This window comes from Malaclemys terrapin, chromosome 21, assembly GCF_027887155.1.
Source record: "Malaclemys terrapin pileata isolate rMalTer1 chromosome 21, rMalTer1.hap1, whole genome shotgun sequence".
NCBI classification, from domain to species: domain Eukaryota; kingdom Metazoa; phylum Chordata; order Testudines; family Emydidae; genus Malaclemys; species Malaclemys terrapin.
This window is the reverse complement of record NC_071525.1, coordinates 3,474,159-3,491,892: the sequence shown is the minus strand read 5'-3', so window position 1 is coordinate 3,491,892 and position 17,734 is coordinate 3,474,159. Positions and strand designations below refer to the sequence as shown.

The 17,734-nt window shown below is 55.2% G+C and overlaps 1 protein-coding gene across 1 annotated transcript; it reads right to left on the bottom strand.

Moving 5' to 3' along the window:
* Window positions 1-2,339: 2,339 nt before the first annotated feature.
* ETV3L (ETS variant transcription factor 3 like) lies at window positions 2,340-12,798 on the bottom strand. Its single transcript, XM_054011165.1, has 7 exons — window positions 12,700-12,798; window positions 11,401-11,514; window positions 8,941-9,001; window positions 6,843-7,080; window positions 5,730-5,916; window positions 4,450-4,573; window positions 2,340-2,959 (listed from the first exon to the last, which is right to left on the bottom strand). Exons 1-7 carry the CDS (start codon window positions 12,796-12,798, stop codon window positions 2,340-2,342), a joined length of 1,443 nt encoding a protein of 480 aa, XP_053867140.1.
* Window positions 12,799-17,734: the final 4,936 nt, after the last annotated feature.

Here is a 17,734-nt window from a genome sequence, read left to right as displayed (position 1 = left end):
AGCACCAAGGGACCCTGATCTTGGTTGAGGATGGTCTAGTTGCTCCCGCATGAGACAGAATAATCGGAACCATGGGTCAGCTTTTTTAGAAGTGGCCCCTAGACCAGGCCTGCGCTCTACGTGCATTTTTCCCCAGCTCAGTTGCCAAGCGCGGCAAAGCCTTCGCACGGCTACATCTTCGTTCCCGCTGCACTTGGATTTCTGGGCACGGCCATCACGCGTGCGCACAAGCATCACCATCATTGTGACCATCTGACCGGACCTCCTGCCTAACACGGGCCATAGGGCTTCCCTGAATGAATTCCCGCTTCATGTCCAATTGCCGTGATGGAACTAGCGTAGATCTTTTCAAAGCACATCTGATTTTGGATGACTGTGGCTTCTAGGTTAATGTCTAGCTAGGACCTATGTGATATAAAAAGCGCCACCTACTGGCACATAGGAATAAGTGTCTCTGGTCATCAGGAAAATGGGGCGAGCATTTTATCAAGAATTTGGACAAACAGTACCCTTCCCCTCCTCCTCCTCCACCCCCCGCCAATGACAAGGTTGATTTCGTTCTAACCTAGCCCCCTGCAAATGGGGATTTGGGGCAACAACCGAGAGATTCTTGTCTACAAACAATCTTTATTCACCAGGTTTGGTTTCATCTTTTATACAGACGAGGTGAGAGTAGCCAGGCCGTGCACACTTATTTCACTGACAGACTGTGCCGCAGGGCGGTGAGGGCATTGCCGGATGGGCGGAGAGGGGAAGATGGCAGGGTGACGTGGCACTGGGACTTGTATAGACGGACGAATCAGGCTGGGCTGGTGTGAACCTCTAGGCTCCAGGCGCAGCCGAAGAGAACGCACCTGTTCTGATGCTGGAAGGAGCAGCCTACCCAGGTAAAAGATCCCTGCTACACGTTTGGTGCCTCCAGAGCACACCTGTTGTACTGAGTGGTGTGGGACCCCCTAGGCAGAACACCCCTGCCTCAGCGCTGGACGGCCCCTGACCTTCCCCTGATTTCAGCAGGGTGCTAATGGAGCGCAACCCGAGACCAGGCTTGAGATCTGGCAGAGGAGGAGTTAAGAGGAAACCTAAGAGCAGGGCAAAGGGGACCAACAACTAGGCACTTAGAAAACACTCCACACAAATGTTTGAATAAGAGGGAGGAAAGTCGAGAGGAAAGACACCCCGCCCCCGCCAGGTCTCCAGAATGTCACCAGGCAAAGGGAACTGGGGCCTGAGCCATCCAGAACGTGTCCCCAGCATGGGTGGGGCGGTGGCTGGGGAGTAGCAGAAGAAAAAAGGGGTAGAATAACTCTATGGGGGCAACTGAGTGTTTAATGGGCAATATTGGGTCATATGGACCCTGTGCAGGGCTTTTTCCCCTCCAGTCACTGGTTGATGCAAGAAGTTGATGAGACAGATACAGCCCAAGCTCCCAGGCCTTATTCTGTAGCTGACACAGGGGCGGCGCATGCTTTTGATCCAGACGTCCCATGTGTGATCCCTGCGGACGATCCAGCGGCAGCGGCACCGGAGCCAGGCAACATTTTTCCTTCTCAAGGTTTTTTCCGACAGAAGCCAGGTTTTTAGTCAAAGCAGAGATTTCTGTGGGCGACGGCGGGCAACGTTTTGGGCTAAACTGGGTGGGATTTTGTTGAAAATTTAAAACGGTTTGGCTGAAATTGTCCAGTTGCCAAACATTGAAAAATCTGTTATTTTTTTTTCCCCCACCTAAACCTTTGGGAGAAAAAAATGGCAACGAAAAGGAAAACGTTGTAGAGTTCATCGGGGTTTATCCCCCCAGGCTTCCAAACCTGTTTGCACATCAGCTCCGATCGCCGCCCCGCTACACGCCGAGAGGTTCAAAGCGAATGAAGAGCTGGGGTCAGGTACCAGGTGGGCCATCCCGGAGACAGAGTGTGTCTGATCACCCACTTGGACCCAGGTCTAGTTGTGGAGCAGAACAGAGGCTGGGGACATTTGGGGTGTGAATGAAGCGTGTCTCAGACTACCGGGATGGTGCACTGAGACCATGCAAGGAAGACAGAGGGCGCTGCACACTTGGGGCACCTACCTCCCTGGAGAGTTGTGGGTGGCGGGGTTATTGGTGGGTGAATGAGAATGAGTCACTGGCAGACCCTGGTGGCTGGTTTTCTGGTGGCCCAGCCAGCACCCCATTGGAAATCAACTTCCTCAGCCCGGCAGGGGGAGCGGTGGGTTGCGGAGACCTGGCTGGTTGAGGGATCTTCTGGTCTCTGCTAGCTGGAACGGCAGGGTCCCCTGGGACAGTGGAATCAGGGCTGGAGGAGAAGAGCTGACATCCCCCTGCCCCTTGCCCATCTGCCTTAAGTGGGATCCAGGGAGTAGCCAGCTTTAAAGCCAGACAAGCAGGGGATGCTGGGGGGGTGGAGGCCTTGTAACTCGGGGGGGTAATGCAGACCTTCCCCTCCCCCACTGGGATCCAGACTGCCGGTGCCTTTGGCTTGAGGCCGGCCCTCAAGCTCCCGCTTTGGTTTCACACCGGGGCAGCTCTCTGCAGAGGAGGACTCCTCTTCCTCCTCGGGCTGCGAAAGGTCCGGCGGGAACCCCAGCCTCTCTCCGGCCATCGCACTCCCGGGGTCCCACGTGGCGCCCAATGGGAGCCCAGGGAACGCTCTCCTCTGCAGCCTAATGGGTGGGAAGCCGAGACCCATCAGGAGGGCTTCTGATGTGGGGAGTCCCAACGGGCCGTGGGGCTGGGCCCTCTCCTCCAGGGGCAGCACCGAGCGGCCGCGCTGGAAGACATGGCTGGGGAAGCGTGACCAGTCGGGGGAGCTGGGCTGGGGGTACTGGGGAGGGGGGCAGAGCTGACGGCTGGAGGGGGGGCCGAGGTCGGAGTGCGGGAACGTCGACGGCAAGGCGGCCAGGTGGGGGAACTTCTCCTGCACTCCCCCACAGCAGCAGGGAGACGGGGGCGAGCTGAACTCTGGGGACAGGAACAGAGACAGGGAGCAAAGTGAGACCGGCCCAAAGCCGACGCCAACCAGCTGCCCCGCACCGCGCATCCCCAGGCAGCCCCCACGTCACGGAGATGGAACCCAAGAGTCCTGAGTCCCACACCCAGTGCCCGAGCCCCTAGGCCCCACAACCCCCTTGAAAACAAGACCTCAATGGCTGGGCCTTCTGTGTGTGTGCTGGCGGGGGGGCAACAATCAGTGCACTGAACAATGGGCTGGGAGTCAGGACACTGCCCCGCCAGGCGATCTTGGGCAAGTCACGCCACTGGTGTGTGCCTCAGTTTCCCCCCTACCCTTGTTTATTCAGACTGCGAGCTCTTCGGGGCAAGGACTGTTTCCCCCTGTCTGCAGCGCCCGGAACAATGGGGCCCGGATCTGGCCACTAGGTGCTGTTATAATACAGATCAAGCCGGAGCTTAACCTCCTGCCTATTCATCACAGCCCTACTGCCCCTTCCTGGCAGCCAGGCTGGGGCAAAGGGGCTCTGGGGCGGGAACACCCCGGTTCAGAGCGGCCCTGTGTCCTGTGCTCCGCCAGGGGCCCTGGACAGGGAGGCGGCCTGGGCCGGGCAGATCCAGACTGTTCTGTGTCTCTGCAGGTCCCACCTTCGTCCCCCAGCCCCAGGCCCACATGCACCCAGGCGGGGGCTGCAGCCCAGGCTGCTGGGGATTAACCCTTCGAAAACCAGGCAGCTCTCTGTGCAGGTGACACCTGCAAGGCGGCTGCGGCTGCCCAGAGACAGGCAGGTAGGGGGTTGAGCGGTGGGCGAGGGGCTTTTTGAGGCTTTTGCCCTTTCTGAGCCCCCCCTGCTGGCAGGACACCCTCCCCCCCCTCCAATTTTAGGAACTTGCAGCAGGTGGTGGGAGTGTGCGGAGGACGGGGGAGGGACATTTCGATCCAGATTCAAATCCCCGCAAATTCAGGGGTGTTTGGATCCAGCTGGTCAGAGCCCCTGGGGCAGACTCGTCTCTGCGTGGCCCCCGGGGCTGGATTCCCCATTGCCCGGCGCCATCGTGCAGCCAGTGCCAGGAGTTGCCAGACGCTGCTGCTCGGATTGGGGAGATGCTGGATCCCCTCACCCATGGCCAGGCTCGGACGCGAGCTGGGTCCTTATTTCTCCCTTGGTGTGTTATCGGCAGCCACCCACTGATCTGGGACACGAACACCGGTGCACACTCACACACAAACATCAGTGCACGCGCACACACACGTACACGGGCACACTCACACACAAACACCGGTGCACGCGCACACACGAAAACCGGTGCACACTCACACACAAACACCAGTGCACGCGCACACACACGAACACCGGTGCACACTCACACACACGTACATGGGCACACTCATGCGTGTTGGTGGGTACCACCATGAGGTCTCCTGAAAAGCTCCTCTCTGACCCTGCTCTGTGCTGCTGTCCTCCCCTTCCCCCCCTTTCACAGACACACATGGTACTTACGGGCCCCGCTGGCAGTCCCTTTCTTGTTCCCTGTGCTCGCCATGTCCAGCGGGTCCCTGAGGCCTCTGTGGAAGGCCAGCTGGTCGGCCAATGCCTGGCGGGTGAAGATCATGTTCTGCAGGAGCTGAAGGGAGAATGAGCTTTGCAATGGGGACCCCCATATTCAGGGTCCTAACAATGAGCCTGGGGTCCCAGGGGCAGCCTGGGGTCCCAGGGGCAGCCTGGGACTGACGCCCACCCGCCCCCACCCATGGGTCAGTCTGTGACCCCATCCCAGCCCCATGCACGGGGCAGTCTGTGACCCGCCCCCACTCACAGGGCAGTCTGTGACCCCATCCCAGCCCCGTGCACGGGGCAGTCTGTGACCCGCCCGCACCCATGGGTCAGTCTGTGACCCCATCCCAGCCCCGTGCACGGGGCAGTCTGTGACCCGCCCCCACCCATGGGTCAGTCTGTGACCCCATCCCAGCCTGTGCACGGGTCAGTCTATGACCCGCCCCCATCCATGGGTCAGTCTGTGACCCCATCCCAGCCCCATGCACGGGGCAGTCTGTGACCCACCCCCACCCACAGGGCAGTCTGTGACCCCATCCCAGCCCCGTGCACGGGGCAGACTGTGACCCGCCCCCACTCACAGGGCAGTCTGTGACCCCATCCCAGCCCCCACCGATGGGTCAGTCTGTGACCCCATCCCAGCCCGTGCATGGGTCAGTCTGTGACCCGCCCCACCCACAGGGCAGTCTGTGACCCCATCCCAGCCCCCACCGATGGGTCAGTCTGTGACCCCATCCCAGCCCGTGCATGGGTCAGTCTGTGACCCGCCCCCATCCATGGGGCAGTCTGTGACCCCATCCCAGCCCCATCCATGGGGCAGTCTGTGACCCCATCCCAGCCCCATGCACGGGGCAGTCTGTGACTCACCTCCACCCATGGGTCAGTCTGTGACCCCATCCCAGCCCCACCCACAGGACAGTCTGTGACCCGCCCCCACCCATGGGTCAGTCTGTGACCCCATCCCAGCCCCATCCATGGGTCAGTCTGTGACCCCATCCCAGCCTCATTCATGGGGCAGCCTGTGACCCCATCCCAGCCCCATCCATGGGTCAGTCTGTGACCCCATCCCAGCCTCATTCATGGGGCAGCCTGTGACCCCATCCCAGCCCCGTGCACAGGGCAGTCTGTGACCCCATCCCAGCCCTGTGCACAGGGCAGTCTGTGACCCCCCCACCCACCCACAGGGCAGTCTGTGACCCCATCCCAGCCCCGGGCCCTGGGGTTACCTCGCTCTGCATGCCGGCAGAGGCCATGGATGGCCGGTACACGCTGGCGGCCCCCATTAGCAGGGGCGGGGAAGGGTAGCGCACGTCCCACAGCGGGTAATTGACGAAGATGAGTTTGCTGAAGTTAAACTTGTAGGTGAACCTCTTGCCCTTGGTCTTGTGGAGGATGCGCTTGTTGTAATAATACCTGGGGGTGGGGAGAGAGGAAAGAGCCTGGCGCGTTAGAGCAGCGGGGGACGGACGTGTCACTGAACAGACAAGCACCATGAAGCCGAGAGACGATCCAGGAATCTTTTCCATTTGTATAAAAAAAACCATTCAAATCTCCTCCTCTGCCCTGAGCAGCAGAAAGCACTGGGCATTAATGCCCGATCCCGCCCACTAGGAGTGACCGCAGAAATTTCCAACTGACTTTGCCACGTCTGTCTGCCTCCCCTCTGCGCTGCTCTCTGCTAGGCGGTGGGCAACAGAGAGAAGAGAAGAGAAGAGAAGAGAAGAGAAGAGAAGAGAAGAGAAGAGAAGAGGGACTATCTTCTCCTAGAAAAATAAAAGATAAAGGCTCCTTCTCTTGTGCTCTCTGTCCCTTTACTCTCTCTCGTCCATCATCCCTTCTTTTCCTGCTCCAAAGGGTCAGGGATGGATCTGGGTGTCCCTCTGAGTCCATCCAACATACAGCCAGACTGAAATAAGTTTCCCCTTCTCCTTTAAATCTATGTCCAGATTTCGCAGCTCACCTCTTATCCATGTGCTAGGCCTGGGGCCTGAACTCCCCCTAAAAGCAGGGGAACTCAGATCCTGGCCTGGATCAGGTCCATGGCTAGCGGGCGTCAGTTTGCCCTGATTCCTGGCGGTGGACCGTGGGAAGGGGCAGGACTGGGCAGCGAGGACTATAATGAGGCTGCTGGACTCAGACAGATCCTGTGGTTCCCTCTAGCTCGGGGACTGCACTACCTGGTGTGATCCTGGCATGGCTGAAAGCGGTGCCGAACTGGGCTGTTCTCTGCCTCTCCACCAAATACCCGGTCTCTCCTTTGATCGATAAGCTCCCTCGTCTCTGCCCTGGGTCGAGACGGGTTCCCGTGCTCCCCGCCCCACGCGGCCCCTTCTCCGCACCTGAGGGCCCGGCTCAGCTTGTCGTAGTTCATTTGCGGTTTGCATTTCCTCCTGCCCCACAGACGCGCCACCTCGTCGGGGTCCTTGATCACAAACTCCCCATACTCGCCCTGCTGCCAGGCGATGACATGGCGGAACTCCTCCTTCTGCAGCAGCTCCAGGATGAAGTGCCAGAGCTGGATCTGACGGGAGCCAGGGCTCGATTCTGCCTTGTAGGCCCAGTCTGGGAAAGCCAGCCCTGCAGAGCAAGTGAGAGCCTAGTCAGACCCCAGCGCTGGCTGCCCTCAGCCTCCCCACAACTCCCAGGGGACTTCCTGTCTTCAACTGTTACACAGCAGTTGTGTGGCTGTTAAACAGCTGCCACGTTCCACCTCAGAGGTGGCTGCATTTCAGTGCTGGGTGAGTGAGCCCCGTGCAGTGTAGGGTTGCCAGGCACCCGGTCGAAAAGGGACCCTGGCAGCTCTGGTTGGCACTGCCGACTGGGCCGTTAAAAGTCCTCTCGGCGGCGCAGCTGGAGGCCCAGGGCTAAGACAGGATTCCTGCCTGCTCTGGCTCTGTGGCTCCCAGAAGCGACCGACAGGTCCCTGCGGCCTCTAGGCACATGGGCAGACAGGGAGGCTCCGCGCATTGCCCCCGCCCTGAAGGCTGGCTCCGCAGCTCCCATTGGCCGGGAACCGCAACCAATGGGAGCTGTGGGGGTGGCACCTGTGGGTGCAAGGGCAGCACATGGAGCCTCCCTGGCCACCCATGTGCCTAGGGGCCACAGGGACCTGATGGCCACTTCCTGGGAGCCACAGTAAGTGCCGCCAGACCCCGCACCCCAAAATCACTCCTGCATCCCAACCTCCTGCCCCAACCCAGAGTCCCCTCCTGAATCCAAACTCCCTCCCGGAGCCCCCCCCCCACACCCCAACCCCCTGCCCCAGCCCTGAACCCCCTCCTGCACCCCGAACCCTAATCCCCAACCCCACACCAGACCCCGCACCCCAAAATCACTCCTGCATCCCAACCTCCTGCCCCAACCCAGAGTCCCCTCCTGAACCCAAACTCCCTCCCGGAGCCGCTCCCCCGCACCCCAACCCCCTGCCCCAGCCCTGAACCCCCTCCTCCACCCCAAACCCTAATCCCCAACCCCACACCAGAGCCCACACCCCCTAGATGGAGCCCTCACCCTCCTGCACCCCAAACCCCTCATCCCCGGCCCTACCCCAGAGTCCGCACCCCCAGCTGGAGCCCTCCCCCCCCCGCACCAGCCCGGAGCCCCCTCTTGCACCCCAAACCCCTCATCCCAGCCCCACACCAGAGCTCACACCCCCAGTCAGAGCCCTCACCCCCCCACACACACACACCCTAACCCCCTGCCCCAGCCCTGAGCCCCCTCCTGCACCCCAAACCCCTCATCCCCGGTCCCATCCCAGAGCCCGCACCCCTAGCTGGAGCCCTCACCCCTCCCCGCACATACCAACCCCCTGCCCCAGCCCGGAGCCGTCTCCTGCACCTCAAACCCCTCATCCCCAGCCCCATCCCAGAGCCCACAGCCCCAGTCAGAGCTCTCACCCCCTGCACCAGCCCGGAGCCCTCTCCTGCACCTCAAACCCCTCATCCCCAGCCCCATCCCAGAGCCCACACCCCCAGTCAGAGCTCTCACCCCCCGCACCAGCCCGGAGCCCTCTCCTGCACTCTGAACCCCTCATTTCTGGCCCCATCTGGATAGGGGCGGCTCTGCTGCGTTTCATCCCAGAGGTGGCTGCATTTCAGTGCTGGGAGAGTGCTCCCTGTGCAGCATTGCTCTGGGGCTGTTAAACCACTGCCGCGTTTCACCCCAGAGGTGGCTGCATTTCAGCGCTGGGGGAATGATCCCCGTATGTATAGTCTGTAAAGGGCTCTGGGAGTAAAGCTGCTGCATAAAGGTACCAGATTGTGGTCCCTCCAGGGGGACGCAGGTGCTCAGCACCTCTCAGGACCGGGCCCCTCGCTCCCTAACTTAGCTTCGCCCCGTGCAGCCTTGCCAGGGCTCGGCCCAGCTCCACAGGAGGAAAGGAGGCCGTGCTTTCCTCTCTCCCCTTGGAATTCCACGCGGCGTGGTCTGTATTCTCACCTGAGATCCAGCAGGAGCTGGGGACCCCCTCGGACACGCAGCCACAGTGCATCTCACAGACCTGGGGACGCACAAAATCAAAGCCACCATGGCAGTGAAAAGGAACATGGGCTCAGACCTCAGGGCAGTGCTACTGTCAATGATTCATGTCACTAGTGGGTCTCTGGAGCACAGTACGTCTGATTCCATTTGAGGCAATGCCCGCCAGTGGTTAGAGCAGGGGCGCGGGGAGTCAGGACTCCTGGGTTCCATTCCCAGCTCTGCCACGGGCTTGCTGCGTGGCCTTAGGCCAGTCACTTCGCTGTCTTATGCTTCAGTTTCCCCCGTTCTTTGCAAGGGGGATTATTACCTAACTCACAGGTGTATTTGACATCAGAGCTAAGAAGAAAGGGGTCTCCCGACTCATCTATACGCAGCCACAGCCTGGCTCCCTCAGGGATCTCTCCTCTGGTTTCTTGCAGAACACGTCCTGTCAGGTGGCACACGACATTTGCATAAATCAAGGAAATCAACACAGGGTGCGTGCGTTGATGTTGCTGGGAACTCTTGGCCAAAGGCCCTTGGGAGTGTCAAGAAACCTGCCACCATGCCTTGGGCTGGGGTGTTCTCTCCAGCTGCCCCTCCTAAACCCAGAGCTACGGCAGGCAAGCCCTGCCCCATGGAGGATGTGGGAAGAGTCACTCCAGGACAGGACATCCTTGTTCTGCTAAGAGAGAGAGAGAGAGAGAGAGAGAGAGAGAGTGTGTGCGTGGGGGGGGGGGGAGACAATCCCCTGGTTGGGGCACGGGTCTTGCTCTGAATTATTAGTATTTAACATGTACACTGCAAATAGCGTCTAGACAGCAACCAAGTCCAGGCCCAGGTCTAGCAATGACCCCTCCACAGCTCCCCCTACTGGGCCATATGGATACGCTCTATTACAGACGCCCCCCGACTTACGCAATCGTTCCGTTCCGGAACGCCTTGCGTCACTCGAATTTTGCAGTAGTCGGAAACGTAGACCCGCACGTTACGCAAAAATTTCCCCAACTTGAAAATCCTATTTCTGGCTTAGGGAACTTTTTCCGTAAGTGCGAATTTAAGTAAATCGGGTCTCGCGTAACCTGGCGAGCGGCTGTATTATTTATTTGTCCTGCGGGGCCATAACCGTAGACTGGGGCCCGACAAACCTCCACCAGCAACAATCAAAAAACAGTCCTTGCCCTGAGGATTTTGCAGTCTGAAGAATAAAAAGTATTTAACAATCTAATAAATAACATTATAAAAATCAAGATAATAATCTAAGGAGGAGAGTAGGGTACAATATATAACCCGATCATCTACATCAGGGGTTGGCAACCTTTCAGACGTGGTGTGCCGAGTCTTCATTTATTCACTCTGATTTAATGTTTCGCGTGCCAGTCATACATTCTAACGTTTTTAGAAGATCTCTTTCTATAAGTCTGTAATATAGAACTAAACTATTGTTGTATGTAAAGTAAATAAGGTTTTTAAAATGTTTAAGAAGCTTCATTTAAAATTAAATTAAAATGCAGAGCTCCCCCGGATCAGTGGCCAGGACCGGGCAGTGTGAGTGCCACTGAAAATCAGCTCGCGTGCCGAAGATGGATCTATATCATACCTGCCAGACACAACGATTATTAAGAACGCCCTCCAGTATAAAGTTCTGAGGTGCAGTGTTTCTTTAGACTTAACGGGCCTGATTCTTGTTCACGCTAAAGCTCCTTTATTCTGTTCCGGCCGGGCCAAGGGGGACTTAACGTCGTTATAGCTGTAATTTACTCTCAATTTAAGGCCCCTTTATATTGCCAGAGCAGCGGACAAACGAGAATGAGGCCCAGATGACTGCTACCGCTAACAATACACAGAGCTCTCTGTGGAACTGGGCGGTGCTCAGTCAGGATCGGCCCCATGGGACCGGATTCTTTCTTATACTCAGGGAGGCCCCTTTCCACTGCCGCTGTGGTCCTCCGGCAGAGTGCAAATAGGAATAAGGGCCCATAGCGCATTGCCTCTCCAAAGTACTTTCCAAATACGAACCGATTCACCAGTTCATTAGGGTCGTGATCAAGGAGATCAGGCCGGCTCTTACTCAGAGCTCGGAGCTGGGCGTCCGGCTGCGATGTGACGTGAAGAACCGGCGAAATATATTTGTCGAAGTAGAAAGGGCAGGAGCTAGTGGATGAAAGTGAGCAAGGAACGCAGGAGAGGGACCGATATACAAACATGAGAAGGAGAAACCCGAAGAGTTGGTCGGCACTGGGAGCGAGAGACTCGAGGCTGAGGGAAACGGGGGCAGAGAGATTGCCGACGGGGATGTGTGGCAAGGGAGAGAGAGAAAGGTAGCGAGAGAGAGAGAGAGACAGTTTTGGAGAGCGGGCTGGAAGGAACAATCCTGCACTGACCCTCATTTGGACACACTTGACTGAACATAGCAGGCTTTGCCCATCGCTTCTGTACCTCAGCCGAAGAGCTGTGTAACTTCACTGCAGCCAGTCGCCACCTCCACTTCTTGCGCCGGGTAGCCGTGAGAGGGTGTATTTCCTCCCCGGATTGCTCCTTCTGCTGATTTCCCTGTGAGGAGCGTAGAGAGGTTGGATATGGAGCCAGCCAAAGCCCCTTCGGCACCCAAAAGACCCAGCCTAGACCCACGCCCTATAGAGGATGTCGTCCCTTTCTGCCTGTGCGCCTCACGTCTCCTTGACCAACATCCGGAAAATCATGTCTATTGTCTACATCTCTAGAAGACCTTTCCCCTGCTCTCTTGTCTCCAGGAGACTTCTACACTTCATTGTCTACAGCTTCTTCAGCGGGTCTGGACCTCTCACTCCTGTCTTCTCCAGGGCATCACTACAAACTGTGAGTGGGGATGCATTGATTTGTTACTTGGGCCCGATATTTCTGAAGCAGAAGGGAGAATTATATAACAAATGCCTGGCTGGAAAATTAAACCAAAGGACCTTCACTTTTCCCCAAGATCTGGGTCTCCAATTTGGGCAAAATTCTCAGTCACTTTGTTGTGATTTAAAGAGAAACTCCCCCCACCCCTTCCATTATGGTTGTTACTTAAGGAAAATGCAATATTTTTTTATTGAAAACACTCCTTTGTTGGTTATGATTTATAACCATTTTTTTTGAGCATCTGAACACATTTCAGGATTTCAAACATCACAGGGTGACAAGCAAAAACACCCCATTCACCCCAAATTCCCTAGGTAAACTGCTGGCTCAGAAAGAAAAGAAAAGAAAAGAAAAGAAAAGAAAGAAAGAAAGAAAGAAAGAAAGAAAGAAAGAAAGAAAGAAAGAAAGAAAGAAATTGACTAAGAGTTGAAAGTGCTCCTTTGAAAATCACAGCCTTGAAAACTAAAAATCTTGGGAGCTCTCAGATCTAGGCTTTACCTACCTTGCTGCTGAGATGTGGATCTCGGGGGATTTTTTTCAGCTAGAAACTGTTGCGCTCAATTAGAAATGAACGAGAGAGAGAGACTGAGAGTTTTAGGAAGATTCATCTTTATATATAAAGGAGGGGGAAGGGTTAATTTTAAATCTTCTTACCCCACTCCCAGGGAAAAGGGGGAGTGAGAGCTTCTACTCCTGAGGTTGGAAGGATTTGGGATTTTCCTGCTGGGTTTTCCATCGGCCCATAGAAAAACTGCAGTTTGTCCTCTGCATCCTGTTTTTTAAATAGTGACTAAAGAAACGGACACGCAGCAGGGTTGTGGCTGTACGCACATGGAGTGTCCTCCTGGCCAAACTCACCTGCAGGGAGACGCAAGCGAAGGAAGGGTTCGGGCTTGTAACCAGCCACGAGTGACTCTGCTCTTTTATTTTTGCAACACGAGAATTTAAGAACTTCATGGTTCAGTTGAGATAAAGGGCCAGCCCCTCAGCTGGTGTGAATCGGTCCTCGAGGTCAACGGAGAAACTTGGAGTTCCCCCACTGAGGTTCTGGCCCTACAACTTCAAGAAGGCAGGTTCTGCACTAAGAGAAACGTCGGATTGGTGACTTTCACATCTTTCAACCCCCCTAGGAAACGCTATAAAAAGAAGAAACCTCCTATCATTTTATCCCCAATCAACACGGAGCAGAAGAAAGGCCTGACCTTACCCACTTATCCACCTGAGAAATGGGACTTGCATGAATAAAGCTACTCACATGCATAATTGTGTGTGGATTCTCTGCAACAATTGCCCTTCCAGGACCCACTGAGCCCATGAAAATAATATTCAAATCCAGTTTGATTAGTTTTGGTGTTTTTTGTTTTGTTTTTTTTACAAACAGCTGTTTCATAACCTCTTTCCACAAAAAACATTGCCACTAGGAGAAAGAATCCATAAGATGAAATGCATTTAATCTTAGTTCTCTTTTTTAAACGATGGGTTTTTTTTTCTTCCTGAACTTCCCCTTATTTTCCAGGAAAGTCTAAACTGGCTAATTTGAGAATAAAAACAAAACAAAAACCAAACAAACAGAACCCCAAAACACTGCAAATTATTTGGGAATGTTACTGAAATGGGCAATAGGCCATTTTGGGGGGATAAAACAGTGTTAAAGCAAATAATAGAGAAAGGTAACTTTAAAGGAAAAATAGGGTGAAAAGGCAACAGGAAACCAAAGAGCATCAAAATCTGGAGAGAAGAAAAATATTTTGCATTGGCAGGATCCTAGGGGGAGAAAAAACCAGGGTGGGAAACAATTAGCCACACGTTTTGCACTTGGGTCGCACAGATCAAATGACTGCTCGGGAACAAACTGGCAGAGACTTGGGCCCAGTAAAGGGCCTTTCTACTCTCAGTGGGAGTCTTTCCACTGACTTCAATAAGGGTCTGTTCCCGACACACACACACAAAGGCCCGATCCTGCAGCATGCCACTGAGGGCCCGATCCTGCAAACACTCCACTTCGGTCAGTCGTTCCACCACGGTTTTCACTGAATGCAGTTTATTAGAAAAACAAATGAACAAACCAAACCAACGGATTTCTTCCATCATGGGAGGACTTGGGGGCAAGAAGTTGCTCACATTCATAGATATTGGTGTCGCAACGGCCCCTAGGTAGGTGACAGAATCTGCATTTGGCAGATTCGAAACAAGGAGCTGGTTTTGCATGCAACGCGGAAACCATGTAAAAGCAACCGATGACAGCTCCAGGCATCGCTGAAATCAATGGGCGATTTCCTACGGATTTCAGCAGGCTTTTTGATCAGGCCCCCGGCGCAGAACCCGATTTGATAAAAATCATATTCTCTCTATATCCGGATCCAAAATGTCATTGAGGAGAAGGCGATTGCTACTAAACTCCCCTCTGTTAAATGGAAACATCCAGTGTGATTTACTAGTCACTCACATTAAAAACAACAACAGAAAATCATTACAATGGGGGGGGGGAGGAGTACATTTCCCTGGCTAAAGTCCTCCACTTCCTTCTACCACCAGCTCAAGGTGAAATTTACCAATTCCATCTTTTCCCTTATTCCAGAACCTGCCTTTATTTTGGGCCAGATACTCACCTAGTGTCCCCAGCTCTGCGTTTGCATTTTCCTTTTATTATATTTTCTGGACGTTACAGTCAAATAAATACAATAAAGACAATTCTCTCTGCTTGGGTTAAAGCAGAAATGCAAACAGGCCACTGAGGGTAACAGATGGGAAGGGGAAGACGCTGCTGAAGACACCTCTATGTTATTTGATTGGCATTTAAGTTTATGAATAATGATTTTATTGTTTCTTTTCCAGCTTGCTTTCTTTTCCCCCATAATTTACTCCTTTATTTCTTCTCGTCTTTCTTTTTTGTTTTTCTTTCTTTCTTTATCTTATTTTCATTATTTCGGGCTGGGGGCGGGGCTGTTTGTTTTTTGGATTTTATGTCATTTGAAAGTCAAATCCTGTTTAACAGATGCATAGAAATGAAATCTGGGTGGGTTTGTCTGTTTTCAAAAGGGACCTCACTTTATAGTTTCCTTTCCGTTTAGCAAAGCCCTCCGTATCAATACGCGGCAGTGTTTTGCTTTTCACAAGTCGCGTGTTTTTAAAAGTTGGAGAATTCAATTGTAGGTCCTGATTCTGAAAAAGCTTAAGCACGTGAGTGACTTTGCTGGTTCCGCGTGACACCGCTCTCCTAGTGCAAAAGGGTGGGGTACAGGGACCTTAGCATCACTCAGAACCGGGCCCACAGAGGAAGGGAAACACCAGGGGGAGGGGGACCCACATGGCAGGAGTTATGAAGAGGGAGATCAGAATCAGGAACGCCTGTGGGGGGCGGCTGGCCAGTGCTCTCGAGGGGCAGGGAGTTGCTAAGTGTTGCATCATAGAGAGTTATTCCCTCCACCCCCTGCCCACACGACCCCCGGCAGGATGCAGCGAAACTGCATCCGAAGAAGTGGGCTGTAGTCCACGAAAGCTTATGCTCTAATAAATTTGTTAGTCTCTAAGGTGCCACAAGTACTCCTGTTCTTCTTTTTGCTCCCCTGGGTTATTCCAACCACAGTCAGGCCCTGATCCTGCAGGCTTGTGACTTTAAGTGTCTGAAGCATCTTGGCTAGAATTACACCAGGGTGACAGAGCAGAACGTGGCTCGGCGTGTGTGGGGAAAGCCCCCCAAACTGGCACTAGGTAAGCAGCATATATCTGTCCCTAGCGCTCCACATACTGCCTTGTGGTTAGAGTGGAGTGGGGGAATGCGAGGCCAGGACTCCCGGGTTCTAGTTCCAGGTCTGGGAGGGGAGTGGGGTCTAGTGGTTAGAGCAGCGACATCTGGGAGCCAGGACTCCTGTGTTATGCTCCTCGTTGACCCAGTCACCTCACCTCTCTGTGCTAACAGACCACGTTTAGTGTTTTCCAGGAGCTCTGTCCCAGCTCGCCCTGCCCAGCCCAGGGCAGGAGGGGAGGATGAAACCCCGGGGAAGAAGAAGATGCCCATGAGGGGAGATGGAAGAGACAGGGTGCGACTGGGAGAGCGTTTCATGCTTGTTAGCGCAAAACAAACCGGCCTGTCTCTTTGGGGCGAGACTTGGCTGGGTTCCTGCCCCTTTATCTCTCCCAAATCCCCCTCCAATCGCTTTAGCTGGCCCCGCGCAGCCACCCCAGGGCGTTTCAGCCTCCCCCTGCTCAGCGGAGAGTAGGGTGGGGGGGAGGGGGGGAAAGAGGGTCAAGGGCCTGTTTGTTTAAAAGCGTCTAATGCTATTAAAGCAAGCCGATTAGGGGACATCGGAACAGCCAGAAGCCTGGGAGGGGGGAGCAGGGCTCGGGCAGACGGCTCCCTTCCCAGGAGGGAGCCATGAACACAGGGGCCAGGTTGCAGCTGAGTCTAGCCCTGGGGAAAGGGGCTGGCTTGACAGCTCTGTCCTCAGAAGAGACACTCTGGGGAGGAGCAGTGACAGGGGACACATACACCCCTCCCCACCCCTCCATTTAACGGAGTCGTTTTCTGCTACTAGCCAGAGCAGGGGGCTGAGAGCCAGGACACCCAGCTTCCAGTCTCAGCTCGTCAGCGAGTGTGTCTAGTGGGTGGAGCAAGGGACCTGGGTTCTAATCCTAGCTTTGGCAGTACCAGATGCTACCAGTTCTCAGGTATTAGGTACTGAGGACATGATTCTCATTTGCACTCCGCCCCCTTTCCACCGCTCTGGCAGCAAAAAGGGGCCTCAGCGTAACTGACATTAGGCGATCTGTACTGACGTGCTCGGTACAACTGCAATTTGACAGATTGAAACTCTGGCAGTCTACCAGTCCCTTCCCCACTCTGCACCTGTTTCCCTGTCTGCAACAGGGGTCTGATGATAAGAACACCTCGCGCTTTTCATCTGTAGAGCTCCAAGCACTTTCCAAAGGCGGTCGGTATCACTATCCCCCTGTTGCAGGTGGGGAAACTGAGGCACGGAGCAGGGAATTGACTTGCCCGGGTGCCTCCAGCAGGAGCGAGGAACAGAACCCCGGTCTGCTGAGTCCCACCTCCCTCGTTCGAACCCCCTAGATGACACTCCCTGAATAGCTGTAATGGAACCCAGGAGGCTTGATACCCCATCGCCACTGCTCTAACCACTAGCCTCCACTCCCTTTTAACGTGTGCCCCTTAAATCCTTCCCTGTTTCTGTCTCCTCACCTTGCTCCTCGCTCTGCCTGTCTAGTTTGCCTCTTTGGGGGAGTGACGCTTTAACCCCCTCCTGGGCTACTCGCTGCCTTTCGTTGGGGCGCCCTCAGAACCGACGGCCGGATCCTCAGCTCGGGTACATCAGTTCACACCAGCCCCCCGGACTGCAGGCCTGATTCTGAGCTCACTCCGGGGTCAGGCCGGAGCAGCTCCATTGAAGTCAGAGGTGTAGCCGCGGGAGGAGAATCAGGCTCCTCGCTCAGCGCTCCTCCCCTGCTTAAGTCTTTCCTCCGACCCCAGGTGCTGACTCTCCTCATTCGCTGGTCTGGGTCTCTCGGGGAAGTGGTATTTAAAAGGCTTTTGTAACACTGTCAAACAGAAACCTTAAACGGGGTGGGGGGGGGGATTCAAGAGGATGAAGGTCACTCAAGGTGAAAGCCCTGGAAACTGGCAGGCCAGACAAGGCTCAGAGCATCCCAGCTGGGATGGGGTCTGGGCCATGGGAACCAGGAGCAGATCCTGGGGGCAAAGGTTGGGACCAGAACCAGCCCCCAAGGCAAGTGGCTGAGTCTGGCTTTCTCCATCGCTGTCTTTCCCACCGCTCCTTTCTCTCTCCACCACCCCCAGGGTTAGGCAGCTTAGGCCGGCTACGAGAGCGTAACACACAGACACAAAGCTGGGGTAGGACAGAGAGCCCCTGGTGCA